Source organism: Coregonus lavaretus (genome assembly GCF_964263955.1).
Source record: "Coregonus lavaretus genome assembly, chromosome: 1".
Classification (NCBI taxonomy): Eukaryota; Metazoa; Chordata; class Actinopteri; order Salmoniformes; family Salmonidae; genus Coregonus; species Coregonus lavaretus.
This window is the reverse complement of record NC_139988.1, coordinates 56,767,122-56,790,066: the sequence shown is the minus strand read 5'-3', so window position 1 is coordinate 56,790,066 and position 22,945 is coordinate 56,767,122. Positions and strand designations below refer to the sequence as shown.

Genomic DNA, 22,945 nt, shown 5'->3' with positions numbered 1-22,945 from the left:
AGTAGTATGTATGTCCATGTTGAGTGTCCTACTCCTGTCTGTGTTATATTCAGAGACATTCCTCTGTGGTTTTGGGTATAGGATGAATGTTACATGGGAACAGTGGGACATTGTGCTCCCACAGTGTGATATTGGCAGGGTGTTATTAGAGACGGTCACACAGACATCACTTGATCTCCAGCCCTGTAGGACACAAGCAGTTCCTTTTGTATTTTATCTAATCAAAGAAGAGTCACACAAGTTCTGTTTAGCTGGAACTAATGAGGGAGTCCCATGTGAGCATCACACCAGGGGCAAAGCTAACTATCGGGCTAATAAAGAAATATGTTACCATGCATGCTTACCGGTATGTGGGCACATTTCACTCTGGAGGCTTAGATTTCACTTTTGAGTTGATATGTGGTAAAAACTTGAGGTCAAAATCAAAGAAAACAGCATTATAGGAAAAACTATATCACTGTAAAATGACTAATTAATTGTCTGATTTAATTCTGGGAAAGCCTTCCAGTAGAGTTTTATTGACTGCCTGTTATATTGGATACATTTCAAGGGTTGTGCAGGGCTTTTGCATTCTTATCTCATTTTATGACCGACTGAACAAAATCTATTGACTATGCCAGTTTCATGTGAATTGGGTCTTTGTTTGTGTCTACAGAGTGTTGTATGAAGCTGAGTGTCTAGACCGTTGATAAGTGTGAATATGTCTGACAAGGAAGATGGGGCCTCAGAGGCGGGGCTGAATGTTACCCTCACGTTTCGGCTTCTGATGCATGGGAAGGTAAACGCACGTCTCATCATTACAACATATCCCTCTTCTTTTACATTATTCTGATTGTCAGATCACATAAAAAAAATATATATTGTTATTGATTTAAGGCTTAGAAAAGTTTATGCTTAATTTTTTGGGTGTCTCATTGTTAACAGGAAGTGGGCAGCATAATTGGAAAGAAAGGGGAAACCGTCAAAAAGATGAGAGAGGAGGTAACTGTTATAAAAAAACATATTTTTTATAATAGAAAGTAAATAATAAATAAATAATAATTTCAATAGAATTGGAATACAGTGTATGCTTTCTGGAATAAAGTGTATTTTTACATGACTCACCTAAAACTCTGTGAGTGTTTCCAGAGTGGCGCTCGCATCAACATTTCAGAGGGATCTTCTCCAGAGAGGATTGTTACCATCACAGGACCAACAGAGGGCATCTTCAGAGCTTTCTCTATGATCGCTGAAAGGTTTGAGGAGGTAACAAAATACTCTGGTACCATGTACTCTGGTGTGTCCTTATGTTAAGTACAAAAGTAACTAATTTCCTCACTTTGGGCAACATTTCACTCAAAACTTCCATTGACTTCAATGAATGAGACAATACAAAAGCTCATGATATAATTTCTGAGATTAGACCCCCTAGTTTTTGATAACCTTAAAACTGTTGTCTAAACCTCTATTTCAGGACATTACAGCTGCAATGACGAACAGCACGGTAACAAGCCATCCTCCAGTGACACTCCGCCTTGTGTTCCCAGGCAGTCAATGTGGCTCCTTGATAGGCAAAGGAGGCTCCAAGATCAAGGAGATCAGAGAGGTAGAAGAAGCTAGGCCTCAAGCGTCTCTCATTTACTTTGTGTCTTTTGACAACATTTGTCCAGTGGGAGCTCATTTGATTTAGACTGCTCCCAGATCTGTTAGTGCTGTATAGCCAACTCATGTCCTTAGGAGTTGTTTATACAGCACATATCTGGTGATCCCATCCTAACCTTTCAATCACCCAATGAAACAGCCTCAGGGAAATTAATTACAATGATGCAACAGCACCACACAACACTATTCAAGGAGACTGATAAGTGTGGAGACCCAAACATTGTGCTCACTCAAAAAAATGTATTCATCAAAGGAATGGGGTGCTGAATCTTCATTGCAAACATAGTAAATGAGCAATGAGGAGGATTGCACTCTCCAAATAATTGGATGTCAAATATTTATGTTGACATAATCTCGGAACACAGAACTAAATCTTGTGTGCACTGTCCAGCAGTCTGTCACAAGAGACTAATTTGTACAACATGAACGTTGTGCATGTCAAAAATAAATATCAGACATTGTACAATTATACAGTATATTAAAAATATATGAATAATACATGATCAAATGGATCTTTTGACAAGTAATGGCCTATGGAATCTTTTGACAAGTAATTCCCTATCTTTGTAATTGACTCCCATTGTATGTTGTGTTCAGACCACAGGTGCTCAGGTGCAGGTGGCAGGGGACATGCTGCCGGAATCCACTGAGAGAGCTGTCACTATCTCAGGCACTCCTCAGGCCATCACACAGTGTGTCAGACACATCTGCTCTGTCATGCTGGAAGTAATCATGCCAATACAATTAACATACAGTATTATTATAGAATCCAATTAGCTGTTTGGTCAGACCTGAAATGGCTATAGGCTCCATAATTATGGTATTTAACTCAGGCTTACATCATAATAATGGAGGCTACAGACATATCAGGCCAATTGTTATCAAAGTAATCTAAGAAACAATACAATCTCACTACCTGTTGTTGATAGTGATGTGTTTGTCCAATCAGTCATTGCTGTTTGTTGTTTGGTTGTGTCTTCAGTCACCGCCCAAAGGAGCAACTATACCATATCGCCCCAAGACCATGACTGGAGCCAGCCATCCAGTATTTCAACAACAACAACAACATGTCTCACAAGTGAGTACCAGTTTTGCATATACAGAAGTGACACTTTAATACAACACAGTAAGATAAATTTTTTTAAACACACATCAGCCGTTTGGCACTGATGATTGGCATGTGATGGCAAGTGTCCTTCTCTGTCCTGGTGGAACCAGCTTCCCCCTGATGCTAGGACCTGCCCATCTTCCCAAAACATCTGAAACCCTACCTCTTCAAAGAGTATCTTAAATAATCCCACAGCACCCCACATTGCACCCCTCCTCAACCCCTCACCCCAAATAACTAAATACAAAATAAAATTAAAATAATAACAACAAATATATATACAGTACCAGTCAAAAGTTTGGACACACCTACTCATTCAAGGATTTTCTTAATATTTACTATTTTCTACATTGTAGAATAATAGTGAAGACATCAAAACTATGAATACACATATGAAATCATGTAGTAACCAAAAAAGTGTTAAACAAATGAAAATATATTTTAGATTTTAGATTCTTCAAAATAGCCACCCTTTGCCTTGATGACAGCTTTGCACACTCTTGACATTCTCTCAACCAGAAATGTGTGTTTACTCAAATGGACACCAATGGACATTGGCTAGTAGCGGTCATCAACCACATGGACAGATTATTTGTGTTGTGTAATGTACAGTACCAGTCAAAAGTTTGGACACACCTACTCATTCAAGGAGTTTTCTTTATTTTTACAATTTTCTACATTGTAGGAAAGTAGTGGACATCAAAACTATGAAATAACACATATGGAATCATGTAGTATGAAACAAATAAAAAATAAATGTATGCACTCACTAACTGTAAGTCGCTCTGGATAAGAGCGTCTGCTAAATGACTAAAATGTAAATGTAAATGTAGTAAACAAAAAAGTGTTAAACAAATCAAAATATATTTTATATTTGAGATTCTTCAAATAGCCACCCTTTGCCTTGATGACATCTTTGAACACTCTTGGCATTCTCTCAACCAGCTTCATGAGGAATGCTTTTCCAACAGTCTTGAAGGAGTTCCCACATATGCTGAGCACTTGTTGGCTGCTTTTCCTTCACTCTTTGGTCCAACTCATCCCAAACCATCTCAACTGGGTTGAGGTCAGGTGATTGTGGAGACTACGTCATCTGATGAAGCACTGCATCACTCTCCTTGGTCAAATAGCCCTTACACAGCTTGGAGGTGTGTTTTGGGTCATTGTACTGTTGAAAAACAAATGATAGTCCCACTAAGCCCAAACCAGATGGGATGGCGTATAGCTGCAGTCCACCATTACTTTCAAAGTTCTTGAAATTTTCCGGATTGACTGACCTTCATGTCTTAAAGCAATGATGGACTGTCGTTTCTCTTTGCTTATTTGAGCTGTTCTTGCCATAATATGGACTTGGTCTTTTACCAAATAGGGCTATCTTCTGTATACCACCCCTACTTGTCACAATACAACTGATTGGCTCAAACGCATTAAGAAGGAAAGCAATTCCACAAATTAACTTTTAACAAGGCACACCTGTTAATTGAAATGCATTCCAGGTGACTACCTCATGAAGCTGGTTGAAGAATCTCAAATATAAAATATATTTTGATTTGTTTAACACTTTTTTGTTTACTAGAGGATTCCATATGTGTTATTTCATAGTTTTGATGTCTTCACTAATATTCTACAATGTAGAAAATAGTAAAAATAAAGAAAAACCCTTGAATGAGTAGGTGTGTTCAAACTTTTGACTAGTACTGTATAAATACACTACCGTTCAAAAGTTTGGGGTCACTTAAGGCCTCCTGTAGCTCAATTGGTAGAGCATGGCGCTTGCAACGCCAGGGTTGTGGGTTTGATTCCCACGGGGGGCCAGTATGAAAAATGTATGCACTCACTAACTGTAAGTCGCTCTGGATAAGAGCGTCTGCTAAATTACTAAAATGTAAAAAACGTAGACATTTCCTTGTTTTCGAAAGAAAAACAATTTTGTTGTCCATTAAAAGAACATAAAATTGATCAGAAATACAGTGTAGACATTGTTAATGTTGTAAATGGCAATTGTAGCTGGAAACGGCAGATTTTTAAAGGAATATCTACATAGGCGTACAGAGGCCCATTATCAGCAACCATCAGTCCTGTGTTCCAATGGCACGGTGTGTTTGCTAATCTAAGTTTCTAATTTTAAAAGGCTAATTGATCATTAGAAAACCCTTTTGCAATTATGTTAGCACAGCTGAAAACTGTTGTGCTGATTAAAGAAACAATTAAACTGGCCTTCTTGAGACTAGTTGAGTATCTGGAGCATCAGCAATTGTGGGTTCGATTACAGGCTCAAAATGGCCAGAAACAAATAACTTTCTTCTGAAACTCGTCAGTCTATTCTTGTTCTGAGAAATGAAGGCTATTCCATGCGAGAAATTGCGAAGAAACTGAAAATCTCGTACAACGCTGTGTACTACTCCCTTCACAGAACAACGCAAACTGTCTCTAACCAGAATAGAAAGAGGAGTGGGAGGCCCGGTGCACAACTGAGCAAGAGGACAAATACATTAGAGTGTCTAGTTTGAGAAACAGACGCCTCACAGGTCCTCAACTGGCAGCTTCATTATATAGTACCCGTTAAACACCAGTCTCAACGTCAACAGTGAAGAGGCGACTCCGGGATGCTGACCTTCTAGGCAGAGTTGCAAAGAAAAAGCCATATCTCAGACTGGCCAATAAAAATAAAAGATTAAGATGGGCAGTCTGAGATATGGCTTTGAAAAATCAGCCGTTTCGAGCTACATTTTACATTTACATTTTAGTAATTTAGCAGACGCTCTTATCCAGAGCGACTTACAGTTAGTGCATACATTATTTTATCGAACCCACAACCCTGGCGTTGCAAACGCCATGCTCTACCAACTGAGCTACATCCCCTGCCGGCCATTCCCTCCCCTACCCTGGATGACGCTGGGCCAATTGTGCACGATGGCCGGCTACGACAGAGCCTGGATTCGAACCAGGATCTCTAGTGGCACAGCTAGCACTGCGATGCAGTGCCTTAGACCACTGCGCCACTCGGGAGTAGCTACAATAGCCATTTACAACATTAACAATGTCTACACTGTATTTCTGATCAATTTGATGTTCTTTTAATGGACAAAAAAAATCATTTTCAATCGAAAACAAGGACATTTCTAAGTGGCCCCAAACCTTTGAATGGTAGTGTACAGTAAGTGCATTCTTCTTAAGATAGCTACAGTTGAAGTCGGAAATGTACATACACCTTAGCCAAATACATTTGAACTCAGTTTTTCACAATTCCTGACAATTAATCCTAGTAAAAATTCCCTGTCTTAGGTCAGTTAGGATCACCACTTTATTTTAAGAATCTGAAATGTTAGAATAATAGTAGAGAGAATCATTTATTTCAGCTTTTATTTCTTTCATCACATTCCCAGTGGGTCAAAAGTTTACATACATTCAATTAGTATTTGGTAGCATTGCCTTTAAATTGTTTTACTTGGATCAAACGTTTTGGGTAGCCTTCCACAAGCTTCCCACAATAAGTTGGGTGAATGTTGTCCCATTCCTCCTGACAGAGCTGGTGTAACTGAGTCAGGTTTGTAGGCCTCCTTGCTCGCACACGCTTTTTCAGATCTGCCCACACATTTTCTATAGGATTGAGGTCAGGGCTTTGTGATGGCCACTCCAATACCTTGACTTTGTTGTCCTTAAGTCGTTTTGCCACAACTTTGGAAGAATGCTTGGGGTCATTGTCCATTTGGAAGACCCATTTGCGACCAAGCTTTAACTTCCTGACTGATGTCTTGAGATGTTGCTTCAATATATCCACTTAATTTTCCTTCCTCATGATGCCATCTATTTTGTGAAGTGCACCAGTCCCTCCTGCAGAAAAGCACCCCCACAGCATGATGCTGCCACCCCTGTGCTTCACGGTTGGGATGGTGTTCTTCGGCTTGCAAGCTACCCCCTTTTTCCACCAAACATAACGATGGTCATTATGGCCAAACAGTTCTATTTTTGTTTCATCGGACCAGAGGACAATACTCCAAAAAGTCCCCATGTGCAGTAGCAAACCGTAGTCTGGCTTTTTTATGGCGGTTTTGGAGCAGTGGCTTCTTCCTTGCTGAGCAGCCTTTCAGGTTATGTCGCTATAGGACTCGTTTTACTGTGAATATAGATACTTTTGTACCTGTTTCCTCCAGCATCTTCACAAGGTCCTTTGCTGTTGTTCTAGAATTGATTTGCACTTTTCGCACCAAAGTACGTTAATCTCTAGGAGACAGAACGCGTCTTCTTCCTGAGCAGTATAACGGCTCCGTGGTCCCATGGTGTTTATACTTGCGTACTATTGTTTGTACAGATGAACGTGGTACCTTCAGGCGTTTGGAAATTGCTCCCAAGGATGAACCAGACTTGTGGAGGTCTACAAATTTTTTTCTGAGGTCTTGGCTGATTTCTTTTGATTTTCCCATGATGTCAAGCAAAGAGGCATCGAGTTTGAAGGTAGGCCTTGAAATACATCAACAGGTACAACTCCAATTGACTCAAATGATGTCAATTAGCCTATCAGAAGCTTCTAAAGCCATGACATCATTTTCTGGAATTTTCCAAGCTGTTTAAAGGCACAGTCAACTTAGTGTATGTAAACTTCTGACCCACTGGAATTGTGATACAGTGAATTATAAGTGAAATAATCTGTCTGTAAACAATTGTTGGAAAAATTACTTGTGTCATGCACAAAGCAGATGTCCTAACCGACTTGCCAAAACTATAGTTTGTTAACATGAAATTTGTGGAGTGGTTGAAAAATTTGTTTTAATGACTCCAACGTAAGTGTATGTAAACTTCTGACTTCAACTGTAGGTGAGACAACCACATATCACAGTAAAATATACAGGATACTAACACTCCATTCCAGCTAAACAATGGATATATAGCATTTAGCAACAAAAATAAACATTTTCATACACATCTTACATCTATGAATAAAAAATCGGAGAAAAGTAATATTTTGAACACACATAAACAATAATTTCTGATGAAAAAAACACAAATGTGAAAAATGTGTTTATAGCATTTTGGAAAGAAACTCTTCAATTGCCAATTGGGTAATTGTATGGTCCTGGTAGGGGCCAAGTGAGTATACGTACCGGCCTTGTTCACACTAGCAGTTTCAAGTGACTCAAATCCAAGGTTTGGATATCCAATGTTTTGTTTTGTACGCCTATGTAGATATTCCATAAAAAATCAGCCGTTACCAGCTACAATAGCCATTTACAACATTAACTCTTCGGAGTCTGGAGCTTTTTTGGCCGTTTTTGGGTACCTTCAATTTTGCCCTGATATACTACATAAAGAAATGTTTACCAGACCAATGTTGGGTATCTTTTTTTTCAGCACAACCTCACCTATATGATCTGTTAGTAAGTTTTTCACTTTGACATACTATTTCAACACACTGGACCCAAACACACACAGAAAACACAAAGTCCGTTTAGAAAAAAGATGGTTTTTTTATTGTAAAACCCTCAAACATGGTGAACCAAGCATTTAAAAAGCTTCAAATTGAACCACAAGGTGCAAATATGAACATATAAAAGTATTTTGGTGATATATACAAGCAATAAATAACTATTTACAATAAAAAGTAGGTATAACCACTGGCGTTTTTCTTCTATTCTAACCCTAAACCTTTTTGTGCCACTCCTCAAAACAGTTTCTGTCCAAAATGAAAAAAAAAGCTTCAAATTGAACCACAAAGTGCAAATATGAACATATAAAAGTATTCTTGAGATATATACAAGCAATACACAACTATTTACAAAAAAAGTAGGTATAGCCACTGGCCTTTACCCTATTTGTGCCACTCTTCAAAACAGTTCCTGTCCACAATGACACAGAGAGCCACATCACAGGCCTTGCACTTCCATGGTGTGACAAACCTCTTCTTGTCAACTTGTTTACAGCGTTGACAAACCCTGCGGCCTGCTGTGGCTTTGTCTTTGGCCTCTGCAACATTGGCAATGGCCACAGAAACATGGCTGGTGCTTTTTTGAAGTGGAACCCCTGTCTGGGTCACTCCGCACAGCTGGGCCACAAGTTCTGCCACAAAGTTCTTGTGCGTCATGGGTGTGACCTGTTGGGTCGCACTGATGTCACAGTGCAGGATGTATGCATTTGTTGTTCCCATGTCCAAAAAATGCAGGAAGAGGGTACGGTACCAGCGAGCAGTTCTGCGATGGGTTGAGTAATACTGGAGAAGCTGGTCTGACAGGTCAACCCCTCCCATGTACTTATTGTAGGCCATGATGGGGGTAGGGCAGGGAATGTCTTTTGCTACCCAGCGTCCAGGTCCTTCCTTCACCTTCCTCTTGATTGTCTCGCCCGAAAACGCTGGGTGGATTGTGGAGCACACCGACACCTCCCGCGTATCCATCCACTTCACAAAGACCAGGCGATCCTCTCTGATCCATCTCACAGACCCCCTCTTCGATTTGCTGGTGAGGGCATTTTCTCTGCCACTAGGACACCCTTTTCTGTTGCTTCTGTAGGTCCCACAGGCTCCAAACTTCATACTTCCCAAACTCAGGAACAGTTTTGGGCTGGTGTAGAAATTGTCCATATAAATATGGTATCCTGTACCAAGATGTGATGGCTGAATGAGGTCCATAACAGCATCATATGAAAGTCCATGCACGCTGGGTGTGTGTGCTTTCCCAACATACACGTTGAAGTTTAGAGTGTAGCCATTGTTAGACTCTGCCAACACAAAGAGCTTGATCCCCCATTTGTTAGGCTTGTCCTTCATGTACTGGGTCATGCCAGTTTTGGCTTTTGTAGCCACCATCCTCTCGTCGACTGACAGTTCCTTCTTAGGATGGTAATGAGCCTGGCAGGCAGTGCGAATGTCGTCCATCAGAGGTTTGACCCTGAACAGTTTGTCATGCTGGGGTGTACCTTTGCGCTGGTCATTTATGACATCCTCCTCTGGATCACTTAGGTGGATGTTCCATGAGATGGACCGGAATCTGTCTCTTGGCATGACCTTCGCTGGCAATGAAACAGACAATATGTGGCTTTGTTTCCAGTAGTCCTGGATACTAGGCAGAGTCACCAATGAGGTGTAGATGAGGAGACCCAGAAATCTGTGCAGTTCCTCCACATCAACGTCAGTCCACTGATATTTGCTCCCCTTCTGCTGATTTCTTGCTGCCTGTTTGTTGGTGTTTCTGCAGATTGTCCTCATTGTATCTGCGGCGAAGTAGAGCAGGAAGAGGTCCTTTGGTGTGTGCCCTGAATGCAAATCCACCTGGGCTCCTGGTGGTCTGCGGGGCATGAACCTACTGGCTTGTGGGGCAGTGTCAGGATCAGTCTCTGTTTTCCATGGCTCAGAGCTCTGTTCTGGCTGTGCTGCTGACTGGGCTGGAGATCTTGACCTGGTCTTGGCCTGATCCTTCCTTCCACGCCCCCTCTGTGATGGCCTCCGTCGGCTTGTTGTGGGGGTGGGGGCTGTTGATGGCCCAGGCTGCTCGTCGTCGTCGTCGTCACTATACAAAACAGGTAAACGGATTCAAGATTATTCAAAGTTCAAGATGTTCATTGGCATTTGCACTACAGTGAAGTAGAATAGAATACTATAGTAAGATAAACGAAAGCAATAAAACAAATTCATTTTAGAAAAATGTTTGTCTTCTTACCTCACGTTTTCAGCAACAAAATCAGGGTCCTCGAAGTCATCCTGGCCACTCTCATTGTCTGACGACGAACTTTCCAAAGTTTCTTCATCGCTCATTTGGAATAACAAGTCGACGGCTTGTTCAACGTGAAGTGTGCGCCTCATATTGCTTCACAAAAACGATACTGCTGACAATAAAACTCTTGAAATACTAACAATTGAAATACTAACTCGTGAAAAACTCTCCAAAACTACTCATGAACTGAACTAATTCCTCTCGTTCGTTCTTTCGCAATGGCTAGTTGTCATGGGAATGAATGTTTATATACTCGTGTGCATCCTGAAGAACCGGGTTAGCACAAGCACACGTTTTTTTCCGTTCCTTTTTATCACAAAAGACGACAAAGTTATTATAATAAATGCAAAGCGCTCATAAAAGAGCGCATATTTTGACGCACTTTTTTCATGGAATTGAAATTATCATAACTTTGGTTTTAGTTGGTGTATTTACATGAAACAAACACTCAAAACGTAGCTTCGGGTCTCCATTTCTGCATGAAATCGACGGCAGCCCTCTGCGTCACTTGGTTTGGATGCTGCGCGGTCCTAAAGCCGGCCCGCGATTTGAACGCGCCGAAGCGTTCGCCGACTCGGAAGAGTTAACAATGTCTACACTGTATTTCTGATGAATTTGATGTTATTTTAATGGACAAAAAATAGCTTTTCTTTCAAAAACAAGGACATTTCTAAGTGACCCCAAACATTTGAACGGTAGTGTATATATTTTTTTGCCTTTCGTGAACTAACACTCGCACTTGACTTTGCTGATAGCTACTTTATTGAGGAAAGATGTAGTTACTATGACTGATATATGTGGTTGTCCCATCTAGCTATCTTAAGATGAATGCACTAACTGTAAGTCGCTCTGGATAAGAGCGTCTGCTAAATGACTAAAATGTAAAATGTAAATGTAAGTGATCAAATATATTTTTAAGGGTGATGAAGTTATGTTCAGGACATTGTCGATAACCTTGCTAAAAAAGCCAGCATGTTCAAGGCATTCTGCATAGTTTTGAGGATAGGTCACTTCCATTAGAAATTTTAATGTATGTGTACATGCGAATGAATTCCTTGAAAATTAACCTGTTATATGACGATAAATGAATTCACATTTGGTCATCTAACTCTGTGGAAGGCTGGAAGGACAGCTACTAGCCACACAGTGTTGTTATTGTATATTCATTAACATACCTGCTTGTAATTAAATATATTAATAATGCTTACTTGGCACTCATTCCGCTCATTCATGGAAATGTCATGGAAATTCATTGCATATCCTGTTATTCCAATTAAAATGCAGATTCTGCATTTTCCTGGCCTTTTTTGATTCAGAGTAATCAAGTTAAGAAATGTAATTCTGAAGTGATACACAATGCACAAGCCAAACAACAACCAGAGCATCTTTCACCACTAGAGGGAAGAATCTGCATATAACGACATCCCACCACTATTTGTAGATTGTGAGTGGCCAGATGAGGAGAAATTGCTGCTACAGCCAGTTGAATGAAACATCTATTGCCTCTGGTCAGAGCTGTCATAGAAGTACACAGCAGTTAGTAAGCCCATCTTCCCTTTACAAATGACGGCAACGTACTGATGTGCATCAATGCTAGACAAATATGACGCCTAAACCTCTAAATTTGTCATGTAACATTATGCATTATGCTCTCTCATCTTACATGTAGCAAAATCACAGTTTAAGAAATCAAATGGATTACCTTTAGATGAAATTAGGTGGATCGAACCATGGAGGTAGTAAATAAATGCATGGGACATTTTTTAAAAGTTTTACATATTTTGGGAATGTGAATAAAGCAGCATAGAAGCTACATTACATTCTCATGTGTTGCAACTATTTTGAAAATTATCAAAAAGGGACAAGAGTAAAAATGTTTAAACAGTAATAATAACCCAATCAATCTTAAATCCCATTTTTTCAGGCCTTCACAATTCAAGGACAGTATGCTTTTCCCCATCAAGATGTAAGTGTATTTGTCTGATCCAATAACACCCACCCCAATGACCCACACCTGCCCACCACCACCTTCCAAGCCGCCACTATGCCCTCAGTGCACCCACTAGCAAGGATGAAACACTAACACTTTCTGTACTCTAGTCTTTACTAACACTAATATAGCAGCTTGCTTTGTTTCAAAAGAGTGTCAGCAAAGACGGGGACCATAAAGCAATACTAATGATGACTTGGCCCTTCTTGCTCATAGAAATACCAATAATGACAAATCAAATCACTTCCATGACAAGCCAGCATGATTCTGATGACAAATGTCAAATTCTTCACCGAACTAACACACACTTTGAACTCTGTGTTTGAACTTCAGATTGGTTCTGTATTGTAGCTATAGCTGTCATCTCCTCTGAAATAATCCAGTTTGATTGGTTAGTTCTAACTTCCTTCCTACCCTGCAGTTGACCAAGCTTCACCAGTTGGCTATGCAGCATATCCCCCTCCCTTCCCTTGGGCAGAGCAACCCTACCTTCCCTGGTACGTACCCAAGGCTCCCTGGGGAAGTCCATCTATCCCTCTCTCTCTGTCCTCTCTCTTCCACTTTCTGTCCTCCTGTGCTCATCACACCAATCAAAAACCCTCTTCTGCTTCTGGAAGGAACACATCTTCTTTCCCTTCTTTTACATGGTTATGTTCTACTGTATGTCTGAAAAGATAGAGCCATTTCTAAATGAAGAGGTAGCCTACATCTCACAGACTCCTCTCCTTGACCTTGGCAATGATTCTCCTCTATCTCTAACATCCTCCATACCATCCCTGACCTATACCACCCCATGTATCCTATCCCACAACAAACAAGCAGCAAATTGAAATAATACAATATTCAAACAGGGAGAATAATTGAATTATCACAATTGCTTGATGTAATAAAAAAGACAGGGTATTGCTAAAAATGTATGCATTTCAAATGATAAATTCACAGATTGTAATGCTAAGGTCTATTAATAATCTATCATAATGTATAATTTAATGTATTTTTTATCAAAGCTGTTAAGGAACTTCACTCTTTTATGGTATCATGTTATAATTTCATGTTAGATGTACATGTAATGTGACTTGAATTGTTTACCGTTGCCAAATAGTTCATGAATGTGATGTCTCAGACATCATACATAACATGCAATGCCATTATATTCAGTGCATATGGAAATGATGTAGTACTGTCGTTACCATGCTATGTCCTACTCTGCAGGAATGGATGCCTCTGTCCCCACAAGTTCTCAGGAGCTGGCAATACCCAATGACGTAAGTCTTGCTCAGTCTCATCAGCATCATACAATGTACATCATATAGATCACATTCTTTTAGGCACCAGTGTCGCTGCTCTAAAATGAGAATGACAGCTGAAATGGTTGTTTTTCCCAACGTTTAAGCCAACTGAATGCTATCTCTCTACATGATGTTCTATTCTTATCTTTAGGTAGACAGATAAAAAAATTAAGTCAGATGTCCAAATTGGCAAGAAAAATGTCAGATGTTCCAATTGGGGAGAGAACATTATGGAGGATACAAATGTTTTAATTGGACTGATAATGCATGAGCAACATGCATGACACATCTTTTGACGTACATTTTCACTTTCCTATCTTTTCCTCAGTTTATTGGCTGCATAATTGGCAGACAAGGCAGCAAGGTCAATGAGATTCGCCAGGTGTCAGGAGCTCACATTAAGATAGCCAGTGCCACGGACGGATCGCCCATGCGCCAAGTCACGATCATAGGCTCTCCGACCAGCATCAGTGTGGCACACTACCTCATCAATGCCAGGTAAAACTGCCTCACTACCTCTAACAGGTCAGTTGGGAGTTGTGACCCATGATGTACTACATGATAGACAACTGACAAGATTCAACTGACAATAGAGAAGAAAAACAGACAAGATAGTCTAACAACAGACAAGATAGTCTAACAACAGACAATATAATCAAATAACAGACAAGATAGTCTAACAACAGACAAGATAGTCTAACAACAGACAAGATAGTCTAACAGACCAGATAGTCTAATAACAGACAATATAATCAAATAACAGACAAGATAGTCTAACAGACAAGATAGTCTAATAACAGACAAGATAATCACATAACAGACAAGATAGTAAAACAACAGACAAGATAGTCAAACAAACAATGTTGACATGATGGAAGGATGAAATTGTTTTAGGGAAAAGCATTACATCTAATCTTAGTGCCTTGGGGTCTACATACAATCAACTGATCCATACTCACAAAAGCATGAAAATCCTTTTGTCTTATTACTTCTGCTTTGAACACATAACATTCCTAATTTGATTATTTTTTCCCTTTTTCTCACTCTCCTCCCATGCTTTTCCCATTCTCTTTCCTCCTTTCTTTGGATATGTCTCTCTTTAACACCTTTGCTGAACCCTACCCATCTTCTCCCCACCCGATCCCCTCCAAAAATGACTACCTTCCCTGTATCTGTTTACAGCTTAGAGATGGCTAAATACACCATGCATGCTGCTTCCTCTGCATCACCTGTTGACCTCAACAATATGAGCTTCTCTCAGTCTGTTCCCACTGTCTCCACACCAACCTCTATGGCTGTCATGGCTGCCACTACCCAAGTCCCTGGCACCATTAACATGCACTCCCCCTCCACTTTACAGTCCATCCCCACCCAGCACTATGCTGTCCCCGTTTCCAGTCTACTTGGCATGAAAACGCTCCCTATGCTGGCTATGCACCCAGCAACTGCCTCAGGCCTTCCACAAGTTCTATCCCCTTACACCACTAAGCTTCCTACTGCTGGCATGAAAAAATCTGACCGCCAGAAGTTTGCCCCATATTGACATAATAGGATAAGAATTTATTCCCCCCCCCCAAAACAAGTTTGGGGTCAGTACCGCATAACACTTGTTCCCTGTTGCAAAGCTTGATTAAGATATATTGACTGTATGATTAAGGATATCTCTACTGATTATGAAACCTGACATTCAGCTACTTTAGTGTAACAGTATAATTGTTTGCAACACTAAATAAAGCTAAATACCTCCTTGTGTATCTGAACATACATAACGATACACAGCCATTTTCAGGCTTACAGTATGTGATGCACGGAAACAGCTAATCCTTCCAATAGAACCATTTTCTCAGATAGGATGTACTGTACTTTGTTTGGTATCGATGTAAGTAGTTGACCAATGATGTTCTTAGGAAAAGGCCAGTTTCAAACAGGAATTGACGCTGTAGCAGCTGCAGACCATTGGTAGGGTTACTTGTTTTATAAAGTAGTTATTACTGTGACGTTTACCGTAACAAGGGTTGTTCCACTCTATTCCGCTGTCATATTTCCTCCTCTCCTCCAGTAGGCTCTCGTCAGTGGTAACGGTGTTCTGTAGTATCGTTGTTGCACATGCAGTGCTGATGGGATTAACATAAAGCCATATTGGATTATTGTGGCTTTGACGATACACAATAATCCTGTAGAGTGGGACTGTCCTAACTAACTCCTATAGTGCTGTTTTTGCTACTTGGTTTACTCATAACTGAAGTCCAAATGAACAGAACTCTACAGTCCAATTCATATTCTTACCCTGCTCTCAGTATCTGTGATTGATGCAGCACAATATTGTAACAACGTTATGTTTATGTTTGTGTTTTTAATTAGGGTCTACCCTTAGTTTTGTTGATGGTCCCCTGTAGCTCAGTTGGTAAAGCATGGCGCTTGCAACGCCAGGGTTGTGGGTTCTATTCCCACGGGGGGCCAGTATGAAAAATGTATGCACTCACTAACTGTAAGTCGCTCTGAAGAGCGTCTGCTAGATGACGTAAATGTAAATGAGCTCTTCCAATTTGTTATATTTATCTCAGACATACATTATGACTTTGAAATAAATTGAGCCTTTTATGAATACAAATGGGTAATTTCTATTTTTTTTATTGCGAAGCAAAATTAAACAATTCACACACTTGAGGTTAGGTTACCCTCAATTTGAATACTTGTTGTTTTGATACAGTGGGTATCATAAATATTCATCCGCCTTGGATTTTTTTCACATTTTGTTGCGTTACAAAGTGGGATTGAAATGGATTTAATTCAGATTTTTTTGTAATTTATCTAAACAACAAAATATTCCATAATGTCAAAGTGAAAATAAAATTCTACAAATGTTTACAAATTAATAAAAATGTAATTACTAAAATATATTAGTTGCACAAGTATTCACCCCCTTTGTTTAGGCAAGCCTAAATGAGTTCAGGAGTAAAAATGTGGCTTAACAAATCACATAGTAAGTTACATATGGACTCACTCTGTGTGAAATAATAGCGGTTGACTTGAATGACTACCCCTTCCTCTGTCCCCCATACATACAATATTTGTAAGGTCCCTCAGTCAAGTATTGAATTTCAAGCACAGATTCAACTACAAAGACCAGAGAGCTTTTCAAAAGCCTCTTAAAGAAGGGAAGGGATTGGTAGATGGGTAACAATAACAAATCAGACATTCAATATCTCTGTAAGTCGCTTTGGATAAAAGCGTCTGCTAAATGGCATATTATTATTATTATTATATTATTTAAGAAAGGTGAAATGAATAATTATGCTGTGGATGATGTATTAAACCACCCAGACACATTAAAGATACAGTTGTCCTTCTGAACTGAGATGCAGAACAGGAAGGAAACTGCTAAGGGATGTCAACATGAGGCCAATGGTGATTTTAAAACAGCTACAGCGTTCAATGGCTGTCACGGGAGAAAACTGAGGATGCATTAACAACATTGTAGTTACGCTACAATAATGACCTAAATAACAGAGTGAAAAGAAGAATACAAATATACAGAATAAAAAATATTCCAAAACATGCATCCTGTATGCAACAAATAACTAAAGTTATACTGCAAGGAAACACGGCAAAGGAATATACTTTTTGGCCCAAATGCAAAGCCTTATGTTTGGGGTAAATCCAACACAACACATCATTGAATAACTGCCTCCTTATTTTCAAGCATGGTGGTGGCTGCATCATGTTATGGGCCTTAATGGCCATGTACTCTTAGGGGTGTCCAGAAGAGGACTAGACACCCCTCAGAGCCTGGTTCCTCACTTCTTTCTAGGTTCCTGCCTTTCTAGGGAGTTTTTCCTAGCCACCATGCTTCTACATCTGCATTGCTTGCTGTTTGGGGTTTTAGGCTGGGATTCTGTATAAGCACTTTGTGACATCTGCTGATGTAAAAGGGCTTTATAAATACATTTGATTGAAATTTGATTGATATGGGTATGCTTGACATTGGCAAAGACGGGAGTTTTTCAGGATAAAAAGAAATTGGATTGAGGCAAAATCCTAGAGGAAAACCTGCTTCAGTCTGCTTTACACCAGACACTGGGAGAGGAATTCACCTTTCAGCAGGACAATAACCTAAAACACAAGGCCAAATCTAGACTGGAGTTGCTTACCAAGAAGACAGTGAATGATCCTGATTGGCCAAGTTACAGTTCTGACATAAATCTGCTTGTAAATATATGGCAAATCTTGAAAATTGTTGTCTAGCCATGACCCCCAACAGATTGAATAATTATTTTAAGAACAATGGGAAAATATTGCAAAATCCAGGTGTGCAAAGTCTTAGAGATTAACCCAAGAAGACTCACAGCTGTAATCGCTGCCAAAAGGTGTGTGGTAAACCGGGGGTGTTGGGTTGAGCGTGCAGAGATGAACACAGAGACGGGAGGTTCTAATCAGAAAACGCGACTTTATTAGGCAACAAAATAAACATAACAACAAAATAACTTAGGTTGGCTCTGTCCTTCTTCTCAGATTCGGCTCCGTGCCTCCAGCAGAGGGAGCCAACGTCGCAGCACGTACCTCCCCTCTATCACCAACCCCCGGGGTAGACCTCCCGGTATACCACAGGTGTTTCTAACATGTATTGACTCAGGGGGGTGAATACTTATCTAATGAAGATATATTAGTGTTTCATTTTTCATTATGTTTGTAAAAATTTTAGATTTTCTTCCCACTTTGACATTACAGAGTATTTTGTGTAGATCGTTGACCAAGAAAATGACAATTAAACCCATTTTAATCCCACTTTGTAACACAATAAAATGTGAAGAAATCCAAGGGAGTGGAATACCTATGATGCCCACTGTACATTAAGAGAGAGCCAGAATTCAGATATGGTATGGTAATTGAGTCCACAAATACCTTCCCACTTTGCTAGATTCTTTTTCAATAATTTATTGTACACTAAAGTTATTTTTGTCAAAATAACCTTGCCCTAGGAACTAACCCTATTTATATCTAGTCTTCCTATGGGGGAAATTGTACAGAGTTGCATGACAGTATTCAGGAAATGGAGTTACAAGACTTTTACACCGTGGCTAGAGTTTGTCATAATAATTTTCCTGAACATACTATAAACAATGTCTAATATAGTTATAGTTCAGGTTAGAGCATGTTTAGATATGCAAACATTTCATAGAGTACTCTGTAGTCTCACTGGTGAAATCTCTGTTGATCGATATCTTTGTCTGACTGTTGTGTACTATGTATTGCATCAGTTGTTCAATCTTGTTTTTGTGGTTGGTCACAAATCACAAATCACATCACAAATCTTCTGTCTGTCAATACCCTAGTCAAAAGGTGTTGCGAACATAAATCTTTTGTCATGAAATAATATTGCTTTCTGTCAAATGATACACTGTACCTTTAAGCTACAAACAGTGGGAAAACTGTTTTAAATAATAAAACATTTAGATGAACTTGGCTTAACCCAAAACATCAAATCAATATTCAACACTTTTCCTCTTAGGTGCTGCAGAAACAGCTTTTCTTCCACTTGTTGCCTATTCAAGCATGCTGCTTTCTAATGGCCAGGAATACTGTAGTCTAACTGTTTCTCTGCCCTCTTCCTCTCAAGAATGACCCATTATTTTTTATAACTTGAAAGATTTATAATTTCATTTTTCTCACAATCCAAACCCCTAAGAGCACAAGGCAGGCATACCATGGTCTTCCATGTCCAACTAGTGTGTTCTTTCCATTCAGGTCTAAAATGCTGTTGGTGATAATCAATAGTTAATAGGGGATGGAAATGTAATGACAGTGAGTGAAGCCATTTCAACCGTAGGGGAAGTGTAACTGCAGCAGCCAACTGCCAACAGTGTGCTGTGCTGTGTGCCCTGGGCAGTTAGGAGTTCACAGATTCTTGCTTAATGCTATATTAATGATTTCCCCTATCACCCTGTCACAGGGAAAAGGGAAGGGACACTGAATTACTCTAACTAATCAATTATATTAATGCAGTACACACAGTATCGAGAATGAAAAGCATTTTATGGGCATAATAACTCTGCAGTGCTACTCTATGACAGTACATATTACCATACTCACTCAGTTAGTTGCCTAGATTTTCAGAAAATGAGCATGGAGTAAGACATTGACCAAATGGCTTAATTATGGTGCTGGAAAGCTTTATGAATTATATTATTTTCTTGTGACAATGGGTAAGTAGTCATGAAGTTTATGAGGGATGTGTGCGTGGGTGCTATTAGACTATAGGTTTGATCCATCTGGACACACTCTCAGTTCACCATGTATTTCTAATATCAGCTCAATTAAATTACAGTCGTAAAATATTACACAGAGACCCTTAAAGATTAAACAGGATACTAAAATCAATATCTGAATTGGTTAAACTGAGCGTCTTCACAGACTTCACTCATTAATTCTCTAAAGAGAAGCCATACCCCTCCTAGTGGTCAAGTCGACGCTCCCATTCCGCTGAACCATGAATATGTGACGTAAGGACCCTAATGTTTTTTTTTTGTCACCCATACCAAAAAAAGTGCCAATGTAGTCGAATGAAGCATTGGCGCCACTCGCCTTGCAGTGTTTTGAATGAAGGAGGACCGCAAGTTGCGCAAGACGCATCTAGAGACAATCAAGCATCCTTATTGGGAACTACTAGAACCGTTTTTGCGATAGTGTTTGTATTATTGGTTTGTTGTAGGCTATATTTTACGCCTCTATAGTGATATGTTGTTACCGTGAGCAGCTTATAGCCTGCAATAAAAAAGCTTCGACTTCTACCTCAACCCAACGGTCACCCAACAGATAAGGACACATGCAGAAGCTTACAGGTATGCATTTATATTATCTGCCACTCTTTCAATTGTTTCGCAACTTAACAGGTGAATAACCCACCAATTCATCCAATATGAAATAATGTACATTCATACCAACTGACTTTGTTGCAATAGGAGATAGTTGTGTACATTTCTGAAGATTCATAGCATTATGCCCCTGACATCTATAGTAGCCTATCTGGAATGGATTTAAAGGTAGAAAATGCAAATGCTCATGCAATTTCTATGCATATCTGAACAGCATGGAAACCAGTGAGGTAGTAATAAAAGCACCATTCGAAGACAGTCTACCTGCGAAGACTGTGGTGCTCTATTTTGCCGACCAATCTAATGAACTCTCATTGTGTATGCCGCTATATTCAGAATAATGAAAGGTTTTATTGTAATTTTGAAGTGGACTACCATGTGGATTCGCTGCCAATTTGTATTTATTTAATGTTTGATAGTGCCTCCTGTTTTGCAATGTCTGAAGTGCATGCAGTAGCCTAGGCTAGGGCTGTAACAGGTGCTGGAAACTGAGTAAAAACGTTGAGGTGGGGATGTCAAGACTAAGCATCATCTATTTTATCGAACAATGCATTATACTGCAAATGCATGACTTGGAATGAGCAATTGCAATATGAAACATTTTATTCTCCTATCACATGCATAATTTGTCATCAAGTTAAATCATATTGAAAGATATGTATGCATGCATTGTGTTGAATGACCAGCAAATCCCATTTTTCTTGTGGACCCATACATTAACCATTTGCAGGATTCCAGACACACATGCACTCCAGGGGCCAATTTGTTTTAATCAAAATTGATCATGCTTTGTCTAAGATTCTGTTCACCCATAGGATTGGCAATATTTCATCCAAAGGCAAAATTTGGTTGAAATGCAATATTTCAATTACATAGCATGGGATCATTAATAAAACATGATCTTTGCTGTTGCACAAGATGCAGTATCATCAGATATTTGGTTCAAATTTGATTTGAAGTTCCACCCAAAAGCAAAGAGAGACCAGGGTGGTGGTGGTGAGGGGATCAGTTTCATCTGGATTACTGGATCAAAGATTTTGCAACCTCACACAACTTGTCTGAATAATCATACACATCTCAGATAGCCCACATAGTTAACACATAAACCCCAGCAGACATGACCTTGGCACATTTAGCATATCAGCCTTATTAACTGGCCATTAAGCTTGAGGATCAATATTGAGGATCCAGTGTTGTTATTTCCAGTTACAACCTTCAACAGGCTTAAAGTATTTGGGCATACACAATTATATTCATAAATTACATTTGGGGGTAATTATTTTAAATTAAGGATTGTTATTGCATGTTTAGGCTTGTTTTTGGGGATTTGGGATTTGGGTCAGTAATAAATATCACAGTCAAAGGATGCAATTCAATGGAACACTGGCAGACAGCATTATAAAAGTATTGGATTCTGCCTCGGTCACTCTCATTGCTTTAATTAGATTTCATAATTTCACACCATTTATTCACATAAACAAATGGAAGCTTTTCAAGTTAAGGAAAATCTATTCAATGCCATCCCAACACTGTCAACTCTCAGCCCACTAGCCACCACTGTCGGAACACTTTCCATTTCATCTCACTTGATCTACATTGTCACAAAATTAAGCCGATCTCAAAGCAAATGCTTGAGCTGCATATGTCATCTTTGCAGAATATGCATATATCATCTATGCATACAGTGCCTTCAGAAAGTATTCACACCCTTTGATGTTGGCCTACACACAATAACCATAATGTCAAATTGGAATTATGTTTTTAGACATTTTTACAAATTAATTAAAAATGAAAAGCTGAAGTGTCTTGAGTCAATGAGTGTTCAACCCCTTTGTTATGGCAAGCATAAAGTTCAGGAGTAAAAATGTGCCTAACAAGTCACATAATAACATAACATGATTTTTGAATGGGTACCTCATCTCTGTACCCCAGACATACAATTATCTGTAAGTTCCCTCATTCGAGCAGTTAATTTCAAACACAGATTCAACCACAAAGACCAGGGCGGTTTTCCAATGCCTCGCTAAGAAGGGCACTTATTGGTATATGAGTAAAAAAAAAGCAGACATTGGGATTTCACCATGAGGCCAATGCTGACTTAAAAACTGTTACAGAGTTTAATGGCTGTGAGAGGCGAAAACTGAGAATGGATCAACAACATTGTAGTTACTCCACAATACTAACCTAAATGACAGAGTGGAAAGAAGGAAGCCTATACAGAATACAAATATTCCAAAACATGCATCCTCTTTGCAATAAGGCACTAAAGTAAAACTGAACTTTGAACTTTACAGTGCATTCGGAAAGTATTCAGACCCCTTGACTTTTTCCACATTTTGTTA

The 22,945-nt window shown here is 39.4% G+C and overlaps 1 protein-coding gene across 1 annotated transcript; it reads left to right on the top strand.

Annotated features, from left to right (window-relative positions):
- Positions 1 to 700: 700 nt before the first annotated feature.
- On the top strand, positions 701 to 15,274 carry LOC311142221 (poly(rC)-binding protein 3; the record flags this gene model as incomplete). The annotated part of the gene is made up of 11 exons (XM_084177829.1): positions 701 to 778; positions 925 to 981; positions 1,129 to 1,245; positions 1,454 to 1,585; positions 2,239 to 2,367; positions 2,624 to 2,719; positions 12,377 to 12,418; positions 12,864 to 12,939; positions 13,655 to 13,707; positions 14,060 to 14,229; positions 14,914 to 15,274. 11 exons carry the CDS (start codon positions 701 to 703, stop codon positions 15,272 to 15,274), a joined length of 1,311 nt encoding a protein of 436 aa, XP_084033955.1.
- Positions 15,275 to 22,945: the final 7,671 nt, after the last annotated feature.